This window comes from Gymnogyps californianus, chromosome 3, assembly GCF_018139145.2.
Source record: "Gymnogyps californianus isolate 813 chromosome 3, ASM1813914v2, whole genome shotgun sequence".
Lineage (NCBI taxonomy): Eukaryota > Metazoa > Chordata > Aves > Accipitriformes > Cathartidae > Gymnogyps > Gymnogyps californianus.
The window spans coordinates 36500398-36516483 of NC_059473.1; the positions used below are offsets into that span (position 1 = coordinate 36500398).

Here is a 16086-nt window from a genome sequence, read left to right on the forward strand (position 1 = left end):
GATTAAATAGAACATTCTTGCATCCTTTGAATATTCATAGTCATTTCAGATGCACAGGATCCATTACAGACATCTAATGAACAGCTATGCAAAGAGGAATTAAGCTTAAAGCTCTCTGACAGCCTAGTAACCTAAATGTGTCCTTGCCCTTCATGTTTGTGGTGATGTTAGTTAAACATGTATTCACAGGGTCTGGGTTAAGTCTTCTAATACTAATTGGATATTCCTGTTAAAAAAGAAATGTAAGTCATGAAAAAAGAAATAAGACCAGATTATTATGCAAGATTCCAAAGCTAACATGCTTTTTTTTTTTAAATACACTGTAACTTGCCTTTTCTTTTTTTTTTTTTTTTTTTTTTTTTTTAAGAATGTGGTATGAATGCTCACAAAACACCTGCAGATAAGAACTAAGCTGCTGGTATAATTGGTTTAGTACAACTCTGCAGTAATTCCACCGGAACTTCTGCAGAAGTCAAAAATTAGGTGAAAAGTCAATCACTCTACCAGTTTTCCTCCTTTAATGTATTACAAGCTAGAGTATTGCATTACAATTTATGTCCAGCATCAACTTCAAGTAGTTCTGTTTAAAACTAACACAAGCATCAGCGAGAAAAGCAGACTGAATAAGCTACAGGCTTGTGTTAGAGTTGGAATTTAAATATATATTTTGCATCAGTAATGGGTGGTAAAAATAAGTTACCAAAATGGCAAGTTACACAGCCTAAAAAGCTGAAAAACTACAGTTCTGATACGGAAATATGTCCATCAGGGATCAAAGACAGCCCTTGCTATTACCTTGTCATGGCTGATGTTTATTTGCAGCATAAAAAAAAAAAAAAAAAGGCATGGGGAATGCTTTTTTTCTGTTACCAAAAAAAGATATTAAGAAACTGAAGATCTATTTGGCAATACTAAATACTGAAGACTGCAAATGCCTAGTTAGTATCATGCAAAGTGAACTTCAGTGGACTTCCCTTGTGAAGAAACATTACCATAAGGACTATTACATAAGCAATCAACACAGTACACAGGAAATATTTAACATGTCATCACATTATTACATAATCCTTGGATAGTCAAAATTAGCAAGACTGTAATTGTTACTAAGGCTGTAATTCTGCCTTATTTAGCAGAGGGAGAATCTGGCCTTACAAATCTTTATTTCTCTTTACAAGGGATTAATAGTACTGGGGAAAAAAAAAATGGATGCATGTTAAGTACCATGCTATTAAAAGCAAGACAGAGCAAGATGTTGTAAAACATAGTTAGGGAAGCATTATTTTTATTTTGTCATCATAAAATAACATTGTTTAAAGATCACACAAATTTGATAGATCATCTTTTTTCTCCAACATTAAGCCAGCACTACAGTTGAGAAAGGTGTTCACCTGTTTCTCTGTAGATTTATACTTTTAAGTAAAATAATCTGATTCTCTAAATATGCATTTTAATTAATTATGTCACGCAGTAAATATCTTGCTCCTTTGGTCAGAGATAGTAAATGAAGACTTCAAATACTCGTATCTTCAATTTTTAAAAACCCAATATACATCCTTAACCAAGGAGTATTTACGCTACACACAAGCCATAGATACAAAATACACAGTATATACATGTTTTGAAAACAAATTGGAATTTATAAAAACTCAATAGCCAAATCAAAGTAATTGAGGCACTAAATTAAAAGTAGTATCTTCACGTCTTGATTATACAGACTATTCTGTGAACAATCAGGACTGTTTCATAAATATATATTATCTACAGAATTTGCTGTGCCAAAAAAGCCAGCTGTGTTTAAGCTCAAAAGAAAAATTGCACTTTGAGATTGTTACAGTTAACTTCTCATTTTTCTCCTCGAATATAGTAATCTGGTCCTAGTGCTTTTGGCACAGGTATTGAGTTGTGGTTTTGCTACACTTTCTTATAAAACACAAGGTTCTTTTATTTTGTTCATTAAAATCTGAAGAGTCTTAAACAAACCTAGAACTTTGATACAAATCTATATAGCTACAATTGCTTCATTAAATAATATACACAAATACGCTCTTCGATCTCAAAACATCTTGACAACTGGATATAAAACAGTCACTTGTATTATCTCCAGCCTCCTTAATCTTATGCGTTATCAGTCTGCAAGTGAATAAAATACGGTTTCTGGCCACATCTTGCACTAGATCACACCCCAGTGTACAAGGACAGAAAATAAATGTATAATAAAAAGATTGGATAAATTAGAAGGGGTTTCTTGGTCTTGAATTCTTCTCCAACTAGTAATGATGCAGCACTGTATGCAGCCCAAAAGACTCCAAACAGCTGAAAAAGAAGATGAACAGTCTTAGCTGACACCACAAGAAAATCTCTCCAAATACCAAGATAAAAATCAGTTCTCTCAATATAATTAAAAAGAAACCCCCCCGAAAAGATTCGGGGGGGAAGAACTACACACATACACACACACAAAAAGAATACACGTTTAACAAATAGGCATGTTATTTTTGTTTGAGACATTTTTACTGAAGTGAGCAGCTAAGGATCTACAGTAAGTTTTCTCTAATGTAAGACGTATAGATACCATAACCAAGTCGTAAGCTTACATACACTGATAATTTGAAACTTCATGGGATTAATAACTTTTCTTTCTACCTTGACTGTCCCCAACTACTAACCCCTCCCTTTCTTTAAGGAAAAGTGTTACTATACTTGACTCTTCCTCCTACAATATATACCAGAGGGTTGAATTACCATTTTTTATTTCAGGATTCATCTGGCTCATAAGCTTTTCTTTGATTATGGTGCCCCCACCTCAAGGTAACTGAACCTCACATTTCTATTCCTTTCAGGTGCAGTGAGAAGCCTGCCAAAATACAATCTGTATTAAAAACTATATTGCTTACTAAGTTAAGAAAGAACCAGTTTAAAAGACTGGTAGAAAGTAACATTACTTATGAATATCCACTATGTTATATGAAGTTAGCATGCATACTTTTAAAAAAAGGTCTTGAGGTCAGTGAACTTGACTCAAACCTCAAACAAGGTTATAGCAAAAAGTAATCAGACATTATCACCCTCCAGCAGCACTCTGAATATTAATAAAAAAGGAAAAATACTTAAAACTGAGTGGCATGCAAAACCACTGTAATCTTCTGCAAAACACAAGACCAAAGAGGGCAGACATAATAGGACTCCAGCAAAGAACTTTTTCCACAGTTCTGTCAGAGGTGCTGAAGTCCCTTGAGAGACTATGTGGCCCGTTCAACTGCCACTGTAAAAAAAAAAAAACAAAACCAAAACCCACAAGAAAAATCAAAACAAAAACAAACAAACAAACAGAAAAAACCCAAACAAAAAAAATTGCATACTTCAGTTTTTGCTGCCTAACCCAGGACTGCAGAGATGGACAAGAAGGACAATCAAGATCATGACTGAATGCCCTCAGATACGTCAGGAAAATTGCAGCAATTAAAACAATCAAGGTGCATTACTTGAGTGGTTTACTTTGCTGATGGCAACTGGAAAAGAACTGACTGGAATTTCACTGTTTCACTGTAAATTCCCCAACTTTAGGACTCTGAAATATTTCCCCAAGCACAGAGCTCTCAAGCCATAACAAGTAGTACTTGTCACAGCATACGTAGTTTTGGCCATATGGGGCTTGTCCTGCATTTTCACACCAATGATGCAAAGGTAAGAACCTTGCACGGATTCGCCCTGACATAACAGAGGTTTCATTAACATATATTTATTTTCAAGTTATGTATTAGTTAACTGGCAAGTTAATGATTTGCTTTCTGACTGTATCACTTAATAGTAATTGCAAGTTATCAAATCACAAACACAGCAATTTTGTTATTTATCATAGACGTTAGTTGTAATTCAATTATGCTGGGTACCAGCAAGCTAAAAGGACAGAAATCAATCAAATCAACAGAACAAGAACTCAAAAAACGTGCAGCTTAGCTAGTAACAGAATTTTTTCAGTCAACCTTTCCAAAAGTTCAGCAATAACTTCAAAGGCTACCTAAAAGGGTTTTAAGAAGTACTGGAAGTGTTCAAGAACATTATGTAGTTCTGCGACCTATCAGGGAACGTTGCTAGTTTCATAAAAGGTGTCCAACAGCAGGTGGTATCAGGCAAGTTATTCTTGCTTTCTGTGTTACATTCCACACCTGTAAAATCAGAACAATACTTGCCTTCTCTGCAAAGGGTATTGACAGCTTTGTACTGCTACTGCTATGGTAAGGTCTCAAAACAATGACTAACGTCATATTCATGCTGCAGTAACTAAAAATAAACTGGATTATGGGGGAAGAGATAGAACAGCTTATTTTCAGATTCTTCATTTTGAGGTTTAATTATGCATCCTCTTCTCAAAATTATAATCCTATTTATTTTTAATGCAACTATTATAGCACAGCAAAATACTTAAACAGAAGCTAACCTGATAACAACAGGTGTTGTTATAGCAACAGCACTGTATATCCCCAAGTACTCAAAAGAAACATTTAAAACAGAATTCGCTTAGCAGTCATGTCCACCATGCTAACCAAAAGTATCACAGAGCTCAGGTTGTAGTTCTGAATATTCTGACACGTTGTTATGTTGTCCTGAACAGATTAATACTTGAAGTGTTAGGAAAGTGACTTAAAAGTAACTGCAAACAATTGTCAATAGATGCTACTGAACTTACTTTTATTAGGGTAGAAACAACTTCAAATGATCCAACCACCAAAAGTACAGGTGCTATGACAATCAGGGGAAGTAGGGAATATCCTATCACACCAAGAACTTGGCCATAAGCAACCTGAAATTTTCAAGCACATAAAAATAAGCTTTGTAGTACTCAATCTTTGTCACCAAACGCATTTTGATCTCGTTATAACAGTATGAATAGCGATAATAATGTGTTAGGTATTAATGACATTTCAGCTAAAGGAAGCTTGCTAGTATGAAAACTGTTTTTGTATGCTACCCCCTAGAATTTTGTAATTAATCATTCAGTTCTCTGAGAAATATGTTGTCTTTTTTTTTTTTTTTTTTTTTACACTGTAAATGACAATTTTATCACTTCCAAGGGAAGTATTTACACAGGTTAAAATATGTAATTCCACCCACCCCTCACATTTTCATGTTCTGCCTTAAGTGGTTCTCAACTGCCATTCTCCATGCAGTGTACATATGATACCCAGGAGCACAGAACTAGAAGAGACCTCTCAGTCACCAGCTGTAGTCCTGGCTGTCACAAGCAGCAAAGATATAGTTTTCTGCATCAACATACTCATATCCATTATACATAAAGAAATATATAAAGTACATGAATGCTTTTGGCATCAGTGGAAGACCTAGAACCTGACCCCTCTAAGGCACAGAAACCTTCTGATTTCCAGTTTAAATTTATTATGACTATCTTCAACAGATTTGTTCAAAGTATTTCCATAACTGGTTTTAGCTTCATGGGGATTAAAATGTCTGATTTTCCCCTACTACAGTTTGAAATGTTCCTGGGCCCAGCTAGGCTTCTTGGATTTAACAGGAAAAATAGTGGCGAGAAGTGACCATCTTGCAAGCGATCTCTTGTGGCCGTTGATCCTTCACAGTGAACTGTGCAGACCTATACTTTCTCGCCAGTTTATACATTCTGATAATTTCACATTTTGAGCCACAAAACAGATTGATTTAAGGGCATCTGGATTATGCTGGTATGCAGAAATACCATGCAATCACATATATATAAGTTTTTTCTTTCAAAACGGTGTTCACACAAGAAGATGCTAGCAATTATGATTAAAAGGAAAATCTAAAAAAATTAAAGTAAATGTAAATAATGTAGGAAGTCTGCAACACTAGTTCATCATTAATGCAAGATGCATAGTAAAAATACAAAAATCAACTAGCACTGAATATTTAGTTCTTCATGACACAGTTCAATGCATTTTATGCTGCAGAGCCATTTTAAGAAGTTTCTAATCTCCTCACTGTTCCACTGTAGCTGTCTGTGGGCCTTGCTGTAAGTTATTTTTTGTTGTTTACACCTGTATTGCTTAGTGACTCAATTTGTAAACAGCTCAAACAGTTATTCCAACCCTGCTGGTGCAGGCAGCTGGAGGGAGGGATGTAGGCCAGAACTTCAATTGGCTTTGCAGTTGAAGAACATGCGCTGACTTTCATCCTTTAATGGGTTTGAACTGCATCAGGCCAAGGATGAAAACAAACACTGGCAGGTGCTCTACCCACAAGGACATTATACAACTGCTGTTGGCCCCATTTTAAAAAAAACAAAAAAGTTTAAATAAAGGGCCATGCAAGAGCAGTGGAAAGGAGGAGAAAGGGTCCCGTTTAGCTCAGTGACCGAACAATTGTAAGCACTTGTCCCTCAAGAATGGACTTCAGTTCTGGATCACAGGCACCTGTTAGAATTTCTGGGACTCATAGTACAAATTTCCAGATTGTTTATCACATCCAGCACACCATCCATCGCACAGAAAGATTAGCTGACCATCTCTGTATTTTAGATTTTATTTTGGAGGCCAAGAACCTGAAATATAGACATTACACTTACCAACTGCATCCATTCTTAGTTTGCTACAAGGTTCAAAGCCAAGCATCAAGAAAACCCAACTATTACTGCAGCCAAGAGACTTTACATTACCTCCCTCTACATCCTTTTCGCATACAGGTACTTACTTCTCCTCCAAGAACCCTGGCCAGTAAAAAAATTGTCAAGGATCCAAATATCCAAATAGTTATAATCCAAGAAACAACCTTAAGAGATAAAGAACAATTCATTTATAGTAATCATTTTCATTGTGAGAAAGGAAAACTCATTTCTATTAATCACTTTCACTGCAGTCAAGGATTTTATTATGCAAAACTGAATTCTGAATTACGGCAAGAATAGTTTTACTTAGTATCACAATGCAACTTGAGAATAAAATTCAGAGGTTACATTTACAGAATCACATTAATGGTAAGTTCCGTGAACATGGAATGCACATGCAATGTGTTTTGTAAGTATTGTAATATTGTAGCAGAGTAGGAAGAGTTTAGTTAAAACTAAAGCTAAGACCACCCTAGCTAAATGTCTTCACATCCTGTCTATTACAAAATGTGGGCTCAGACAGTTTTTAAAAGTCAGCCCAACCAATACAAGGAGTTGGAATTCTGCTTCTTTCATCCATAAAGATGCCACTTTATTCTTTACTCAAACTGAGAACGCTCAGAAGAAGACATAGGACTTTAACTCTCAGGGAAGTTGATGATGATTACAACTTAATAAACAGCCCCAGATTCCTGGGACAAAGTCTGTCATTTTTTCTTGCTTCTTTCATTGCTCTGCTCTTAAACTGACGAAGAAATCTTAAAATCATTCTCTGGCTTAACAGAACCTTCAAAGTAACTTAGCTACTCTTGGAGTTGAGCCACTGGGAGGATTAGAAGTGAAGCTCTCCCTTTTGAAATACCTTTTTAGAAGAAAACAACAATATCAGTCCAGTCTCTGTATTTCCAAATGTACAATGGCTGAACTTAAAACTGAAGTTAGTACTCAATTCAATATTTTGCTTAATTAAAAGTTCCGGATTCCCAGAACAATCAAATAGGGGAAAAACAGATAAAAAAAAAAAATCACAGCACAACTTAAAAAAAAATAGATAAATATAATGGCTTTATGCTATTTGTGAAAATAGCACATGGCCTCCTTTTACTTCCTGCTTTCCTCCACTGTCTAAAAGAAGAGGACCAGATTAAAGTCTTAGAGCAGGAATGCTCATCTCTCTCCAGCTTACAGCCCACCATTCAGTTCATCTAGTCTAGCTGCTGTCACTCATCCTGTTGCTAGTTACTAGCTTTCCCTCCTCACACATATACAGCACTCTTACATCGGTATGGTAAATCCACTGTTCCTGAGAAACGTTAGACTACTGTTCATGTACAGTAGGTACACAAACTGCAGAAGGTAGCTTATCTGTCATGGGATCAAGGAATGGTCCTTGCTTTGCCTAGGAGACAGCTAAGTGGCCCACCCAGAAGACTTGAATAATACAGTGGTTTAGTCTACTCACTTCAAGTCTTATAGAAGCAAGATACTGAGAGTGAGTTCTTAAGTCAGCATTTGGTACACCACATGGAAGCCAGAGGTCGCAAAGGGAATGATTTTATCTCACCATTCACAAAAATCCTTGCATAAGCACATTCTGCTACTTTACATATGGTTTATTGCTATACTACGTTGTATTTAAAACAACTGTAACTACACATACAGTCAGAAAGATTTCCAAAGCAGGATCACCTAGGCTTACATTCAAATTGTACCTATAAATGATACCACTTCTCTATTTCAATCTGAACATAAAGAAAAAAAGCTAACATGTTTATGGAGGCCAATTAAATCTGCACAATGCCTTTGAATAGCAACTCGCCCTGGAGTTCAAAAGGAATTATGGAAAAAGTCTATTGACCAGAGGAAAGTTATTTGATTGTAATTGAGCAGGGAGCAAATGGCACTAATGAAGATTAAATATACCAGATAACAGCAGTGATATAGTATGAATTAAACAAGTAGCTTTATTTGTCAGGAAATTAAAATTCATGGCATCCAAACAAATGTTCTTCGGTAACATTTTTTAGTAACAAAAAGCACGTTAACAAAAGGTCACAATTAAAATGGAAAGATTCACGAACATGACTATAAACCCATTAGTATCAATCTGTTTCCTCTAGAAACCACATCTTTCCTTTGTTTTACTGTATAAAAACAAACCTGACACTTCATCATGATTAACTTATCTGTGGGTTATTTAATACATTTCTTACTGCTGTTTTTCTACACATTAACTTGAGAAACAGCATTTGAAATGCCCCACATTAGTATGTGAAGAAAAGACTTTCTACCTACGTAAGAATGCAAATTGCTTAGCAGTCATGTCCCCAAATTTAGTTCACATTTCTTTTTAGGTAGAAGGCTTATACCTACCTTAAATTGTCCATATAATGAAATCATTGAGAAGAAGAGGACAACTGCCAGAGGACCCCAAAAGTCTGGATTGTCTCTCACTACCTGCCTATTAAACCCAAGAGATGGCATAGGCATCAACACACATCGAATTTTGTAGTAAATATCCTTCAGATCAATGTCGAGTTCTTCCCTGAAATTGTAAAGCAAGAGAGCATTAGTATACACCACAGTAATGAAACAGAGCATAAAAAAAGTAAGTGCAGGGGCAAACAGTAGGTTTATAGAGGAAGTCTCCTGTCACCCATAAGGCCTTCTGAAGCCATGACTAGCAAAGGAACAGTTCATCCACAACAAAGCAACACCATACCTTCATCCCGCATTCAGTAACTGGTGTGACACAGTTAGATATATTTAATTATTCAAAAATGAATTACTTGACTGAGAATAGAAAACATACACAACATACCCGAACAGTCTACATTAAGACAGGTGTTCCTGCATGTCAGAAAACAGATAACATGACATTCATACCATTGTAACTACTTAAAAGTCAAAGACATGCATACACAAAAGTAGGATGTCTGTGTATTCCTATGCTGAGCAGTTTGCCATGAGCACACTTATTATGGAAACATTTTATTTCAAATTCTACAAGAAAGAATACCTTTACATTCACTAATCCTAAACCATTCAAAATACATCAGGTAAAAACAATTTTTTAAAATAAAATGGGGTTTAACTTGCTTCAACAATAGTAGTTTTCAGCAGACCAGTTTATGCCAATTGTTTAATTACTGGCTTGTTTCCAATATGGGTAAAAATAAATAAAAGCCAATCAAACTAGCAATAAATTCTATCAACAGATCTTGCTCTTCTCTAACTGCCTTCTTCACTCCCTGCTACAAACTATCTGTAAGCAGCTACAAACTGACCAGAGGACTCTTCTGCATAGGAGACTCTTAACTGGTACATCTTGCCCTGATTGTCCTAGCATAATGGGAAGCAATCAGACTTTCCAAGTAAGGGGCAATTCCACTTCTTTAAGTTTATGTGTGGAACCTTAAGACAGAACTGTACGCTAGTGTTTTCCTTATGCAGTCATGACTGAGGAGCTCTGAAGAGCTGCAAGAGACTTCCCGGCAGATATCCCTCTGCTCTACATTTAAGAGCGCAGTGGAGAAAAATGTAGAATCATATCCTAAGTCCATTTATGAAAGTTTTGTACAAGGCTTTGATTTATGGCTTTTTCCTCAGAAAAGCTGAAGCAAGAAATAAATGCAAAGACATGATTCACCACAATTTCTCTTTAAAAAAAAAAAATTAAATACTGCTCACTGAGTCTCTCAATTTCAGGATTGCTATTACTGAAGCTATTTCAGAACTGGTATTACTAACACCTGTGACTAAATAACAAAAATTGTTCTTTAACACGTCCCTGAATCTAAGGGGTAGACTAGAAGCATCTATTTTCCTCCATTTATCTAAACAGGATGTAGCATTCCTATATTTTACTCTGAAGACTGTGTAACACAAATATTTCCTGTCTGGAAATAATTCTTTGTCATCGCCTAGGGCTTCTGACAGTTTCTCGTGTGAATAAACTGTCTTTCGCATGAAGCTGACAGCTACCTCACCTAAGAAGTGATGGTAGCTGTAACAGGAAACAAGTGTCTGGAGTAAGGCTGCCCAATGAGAAAGAAAAAAAAAAATCATCTCACTCTCTTGAACAAAACGCTTGCACGGTAGCACCGCATTGGTGAACTTCCAATCCTTAGTCGCATTCAGGTTACAAGGCTTCATTACAGCACATGTTCTGGGAATAATCAGAACTGCATAAAAACTGCTACATGGAAGTCGGATTAAGGTCTTCTCTGTTAGGATGATTATATTCATCTTGTTTGCCGCAAACTGATCATTTCCCTGGCGTGTCCTCCTCACTTCCAGCAATCAGCAGCTTAGAACACCTAGCTGTCTCTGAATCACAAACTTGTTTTTGTGGTACAAAAAGTTACACAAAAGAGGGAATTCATATGTTGTTACCTCAGTAAACCATTCTGTTTCTTAATTAAAAGTTAGAGGTTTACAGAACAGATTTATTTACACAAGGAGCTACTTCTGCACACTTCAAAGTACTTTTCAAGTAGCAATTTCATTATTAAGCTCTCCAGACATCTGTTCTCTCCCAACACTCTCATTTGAGTTCTCCAGAGCACTCTCCTGCTCACTCCATTTTTTTAAAGCATCATTATCTTTAATTCACACAGGAAAACACTGAGACACTGAGAATGAAGTTGCTTAGGTAGGTGCAGAGCAAGGACTAAGACCCAGGCTGCCTGACTCACAGTGTAGTAACCTTAAGATACAAACTTTCTTCAGCCAACCATGTTTCTGTGAACAGAACAAGGGATGCAGAGATTTTCAGTTTTAAGGACATTTTTGTCTTTCAACACTAACATCTTTTTAATCTAGCTATATAAGATAAGATACCATCAAAGATTATAAAGTTCGTGCTACCTTGCTTCTAGCATCCCTACTGTAGTAAGCATGATTCACAATGCTTTTACTTCAGAGTAACTGACAGAATTTACTTAGATTTACTTCACATGAATCTTTCCACAGGATTGTCTTAGCCTTTGACTCTTTGACAGCATTAAGAAACTCACATCAGTGCAAAACATAGAAAGAATACAATCTAATTTTTTAAACCATTACAAGATCAACAGATAAGAGCAGAAAAGCCATAAAAGCTTTATACTCATAGAGATTAATAAAATTGGATTTTACTTCCTCCTTCCTTCCTCTCCCACAGAGAATAACAAGCCTCTTCTTTACACTAAAAATAACACCCATAATAAGAAACTTAATGTTTTCAGTCCTGCACCAGCAAACATTCATTGGTCAAGTAATTTGTCAAAGAGAATTCTAGACGGAGCAAAAGGCTGTGGGACAATTTGAGAGGCTACAAGTTAGTTGTTTTTCCTACACAGCTAATAAAGATAGATACCCCAAAATACTTATGACATACAGGAGTGGCTTGCTATCTTCTGGGTCATCATCTTCCACTTCCAGAAGCCAGCCATACCCTCTCTGTCTTAGGAATGTAGTTGCAGTAGATTCTTTGATGAATTCTCCTCCAAGATTTAGCTTAACATCTGGAGTTGTTATGGAGCCACTAAGATCTTAAAGAAAAAGGGAGAGAAAGATATACCTTTTTATGTCTTGCCAAAAGCCATTTGATTTCAAAAGTACTGGAAGATAAACAACAGACATATAAAGCTACATGTGCTGGTCATCACCATGAAATATTCAAAGTTAGAGAGTAAAATTATACTTTAACAGATACATAATTTGAAAGGGTACTTCTGGTTTTAATGCAATAGTAACAATGTTGGTTTAGGTCTCAAATTACCAAGTTTTAGCTTCTAGATGGAACTCTTGATGACACAGTGTTATGGTATGACAGAAAGGCTTCAATTTTTGCTTTATCATTAAGCATTTAAAGGCATAAAAGGAGTTAACGAATGAAAGTTTCATCATACTGTAAGTTGTGGATTATTTACCATTTTTTTGCTGACCATACTATACCTCCTTTGGCACTCATTTCTGCTCAGTGGCATTGTTTCAGCCAAAACCATTCTCTGCTTTTATGTCCAACTTTTCATGAAAGGAAAACATTTGTAGATGTTCTCATTTGTAGCCTGCCTTTAATACAGGTGAAGATGTTAGAAAAAGAACACTATCAGAGATCCTTAGGCTTCAGCTAATAAGAAGAGATATAAGGAGCTCTCTTCAAGATACTATGATCTTGCTCTGCCACAGCACTAAACAAAACAAAGAGCAATTTATATATGTTCTGGCTGTGTCAAAGTCATCAATAAATATTAATTTTATTCTTTCACTGTATTCAGTTATATACAGATGAAAAATACAAAATCATAACTGAAAATATACGAAGCAACTTGAAGAAAGAAAAAAAAAAAAAATAGAAGAGAGGAGTAATTATTCCTTTAGGAAATCATGGATTTCCATTATTTGCTAAAAAGGAAAAAAACAAACAAAAACATGTAGTTTTTTTTGTACAACCCTTATTACAAGCATAGAGAGACAAAAACTCTCTTCTCATCAAACACCTTTTCACTTCACCAAAGAAAATCTTATTTTGCCTTTCCATTGTTGTGTGTTCTTCACACAAAAAAGTTCGTAGGCACAAATTTCCCGAAACACCTAGCTACAGCAAGTATTTCTGAAGCACATACTCACAGAGGCAAGTCAGGCCATATTTGTAGACTACATTTGCGACATCTTCTATCAAAATGCAACATAGTGTTATAGAAACAGAATTTGTGCTGTGATAGAATCTCACACAGTCTTCAGCCAGCATGTCTGAAGTGTTCACTGATCACTCAGTATCGCAATTAATTTAACAGAATTGTCCTTTCCAAATCAGTTTAAATTTAAGCTTCTCCATAAATGCTTTTCAACCATTTCATGATCATGAGGTTTAATGATCCACTGCTTTGATTCTTGGAACACCATCTGCACAGGATCCTTGTAAAGATCACCGTGACTTAAAGCAGGAATTTTGCTTTGCTCCTGTCATTATCAGCACACATACACTGTTCTCACCAGACACAAGCAAAGCCTTCCTCTGCTGTTTACAGAGGGAGCAAAAAAGAAAAATGTATTCTTAATGCCTGGGCATCAAGGTACAGAAAGCCTCAGAAGTTTTCTATTGTCACTGGGACCCTTTTGTCATTTAAAAATATTTGTTTATGCTACAACATAACACTTCTTTGCAAGGAGAGGTTCTTGCTACTCTTTGTGCACAAACGTGGCTGTCAAAACAAGTAAATATAACAGTCCAACCAGCTATTTATTTCTCCTTTCTCAGTGACTGCTGACAATCCATCCTGAGGCAGGGAAACTCCTATACAAGTCTTATTTACCATGACTCCTTTCAGCAGTCGATGATTGGTGAATATCTACAACCACACTTTTTAATCATGAAACCTATTAACATGATCTTAAGACCATTTTGCAAGACATCTCAGGTGGGACATAAAGCTGCAGAAACCAAGGAAAAAAAATCCGCCACCTCCTCTTCTATAGACTCCTTTGAATGAGATGGTTAACAGCAGGCCAACCGAGCGCTGAAGAATCTGCCAAGAATCGATGGTTCTGATGCTTGCTAGCGAGAGTTAGGGTGCCTTCACCGCTACTGCCTCAGGCAGAACACCACAGAAGCAAAGCTGAGGTATCTCACATGCCTCGTTTCAACCAGGCATTGTGGAAAACCAGCTTTCAAGACAGTTTTTGCTCTCAATTTTGAACAAGCACTACAAGAGGCAAACACACACACCCCCCCCCCCAACAGTCAGTTCTTTATACCATATCTGTCCACTTAATTGAGAACACCTTTTCAGCATCCTTTCCCACAAACAGCTCCTGCCTCTCATGGAAATAAGATGGGAAAATAAAAAGAGCTTATACTTCTATTTTTCATATGGATCAAGATTTGGGAAACAAATAGAAATTAGAGTGCAACGTGTAGTATTTCAATTTAGAAATATCAAGCTGTTTAACTTTGCTTATGTTTTTGTTTGTCTATGTAGCACTTTGCAGACACGACTACGCTTGAACAGGCAGGAGATCATGCCTTGCTTGTGTTCATAAAGAACACACAGCCAAGTCCAGTTCAACACATCCTACTGGAAAGTGGCTGTATTGGATTGGGTTCAGCATTGCTCAACAAATATTTGCAGGGGAAATCCAGAGAGCTTCCATTCAGAGGTACATGGATCCTTTTTCAGGCCAAGGTGGAGCAGAAAAACAAAACAACAAAAAAACACAGCCAAGACTGTACCTGTTGATTAGTATTCCTTGTCAGAAGGACTGGGAAGTTCACCAAAGAACAGGCATTCTACAGTAGTTTTTCCACTTCAGTAATTCTTTTCCGGGGTGGGGCAGGAGTCAGGATTTACATGATTCCCTACCCCTATCCACAATTACAACAGTCACTAAATACATACATGAAGTAGAATGCTTGTTGTTTAAATGGGTAGAGACCAAAAGATCGTTCTCCATCAAAATAAGTTAGCACAATATTGAGTCTTGTATGTTCATTTTTGCAGTCTTAAGGCAGATCCTCATGGCATGCTGGTACACCACAGCTATTTGTGCAGCAGTTTGGCAGCGGGCCACACTTCCCCCCTAAACTACACACAGGGCTTCTTTTCCCCCCCTCACTACTGTGCTGAAATGAGACAGGGCACAGAGACTTTGGCACAGCATTACAGCCAATGTGAACATACGGTACAATCTTCAAAAGACACCAAACTGCGCTTCCAGCAACGCGGGAAAGAGGAGCGGTCTGTGACAGCGCTTGTCACGATTATGTCAGGTCGCCGGGCGCAACCTCGACTACGGCTTTCAGGGAACCTGAGAAACGGAACACCGCGGCCGGCTCTGCCACGCTGCTGCTTCCGCCACGCGGATAACGCCGCTGCTCGCACCCGCGTGACGCACCGCTCCCGGCACGCGGCTGCAGCGGAGCCCCGGAGCCGCGGCCCGAGGGCAGCAGCCACCCCGCTCCGCCTCCGGCCACGCCACCAACCTCGGGGGCGGGGGGAGGAGGGCAAGGAAGGCACCTCTTGCCTCGGCGGCAAGGGAGCCGCCCGCTCCCCCGGGGCCTGGCTGAGCCCTTCTCTCGGGAAAGCGAGAGCGGCCCCAACGGCGGCCCCGCGCTCACCTTCGGCATCTGCCGAGGAGACAAAGGTGAAGTCCCCGTTGCTGGGCGCATAGAGCGGCGGCTGCTGAGGGCCCGGGGGCTGCATCTCCCCGCCCTCCGCGGGGGCTGCGGGGCCGGTGGGGGCAGCGAGAGGCGAGCGGGCACCAGGGCCTGGGGCCTCCCCGGATCCCTCCTGCGGCGGCGGCCGGCACCCGACGCCCACAGCGCAGCCGCCTCACGGGGGCAACAACAAGCGACACCGCCCCTCCGATTGGCTGCTTGCAAGGCGCGCCGTGATTGGTCGTCGCAGGGCCAATGCTGACTGGCTCCCCGGCTCTGTGTCGGCGAGTGAGGTCACTTCGACTCTGGTATAAAGTTCCTCCTGATTGGACAAGGCATGACTCCTACC

General features: G+C 38.3%; 1 protein-coding gene across 2 annotated transcripts; it reads right to left on the minus strand.

Annotated features, from left to right (window-relative positions):
* Positions 1–364: 364 nt before the first annotated feature.
* On the minus strand, positions 365–15818 carry YIPF4 (Yip1 domain family member 4). 2 transcript variants are annotated; one of them, XM_050894109.1, is made up of 6 exons: positions 15699–15818; positions 11976–12129; positions 8969–9140; positions 6682–6759; positions 4688–4801; positions 365–2313 (listed from the first exon to the last, which is right to left on the minus strand). In XM_050894109.1, exons 1-6 carry the CDS (start codon positions 15781–15783, stop codon positions 2176–2178), a joined length of 741 nt encoding a protein of 246 aa, XP_050750066.1. In that variant the 5' UTR covers positions 15784–15818; the 3' UTR covers positions 365–2175. The 2 variants fall into 2 exon arrangements, with proteins under 2 accessions (XP_050750066.1, XP_050750067.1); XM_050894110.1 differs by lacking the exon at positions 365–2313 and adding an exon at positions 4036–4166.
* Positions 15819–16086: the final 268 nt, after the last annotated feature.

Excerpts from the sequence above, each read along its gene's own strand:
- YIPF4 (XM_050894109.1), bottom strand. The coding sequence starts at position 15,783 with ATGCAGCCCCCGGGCCCTCAGCAGCCGCCGCTCTATGCGCCCAGCAAC. Across the intron at positions 12,130-15,698 it reads CTCCTCGGCAGATGCCGAAG|ATCTTAGTGGCTCCATAACA; the intron begins GTGAGCGCGGGG and ends TTTTTCTTTAAG. Across the intron at positions 6,760-8,968 it reads CATTATATGGACAATTTAAG|GTTGTTTCTTGGATTATAAC; the intron begins GTAGGTATAAGC and ends TTATCTCTTAAG.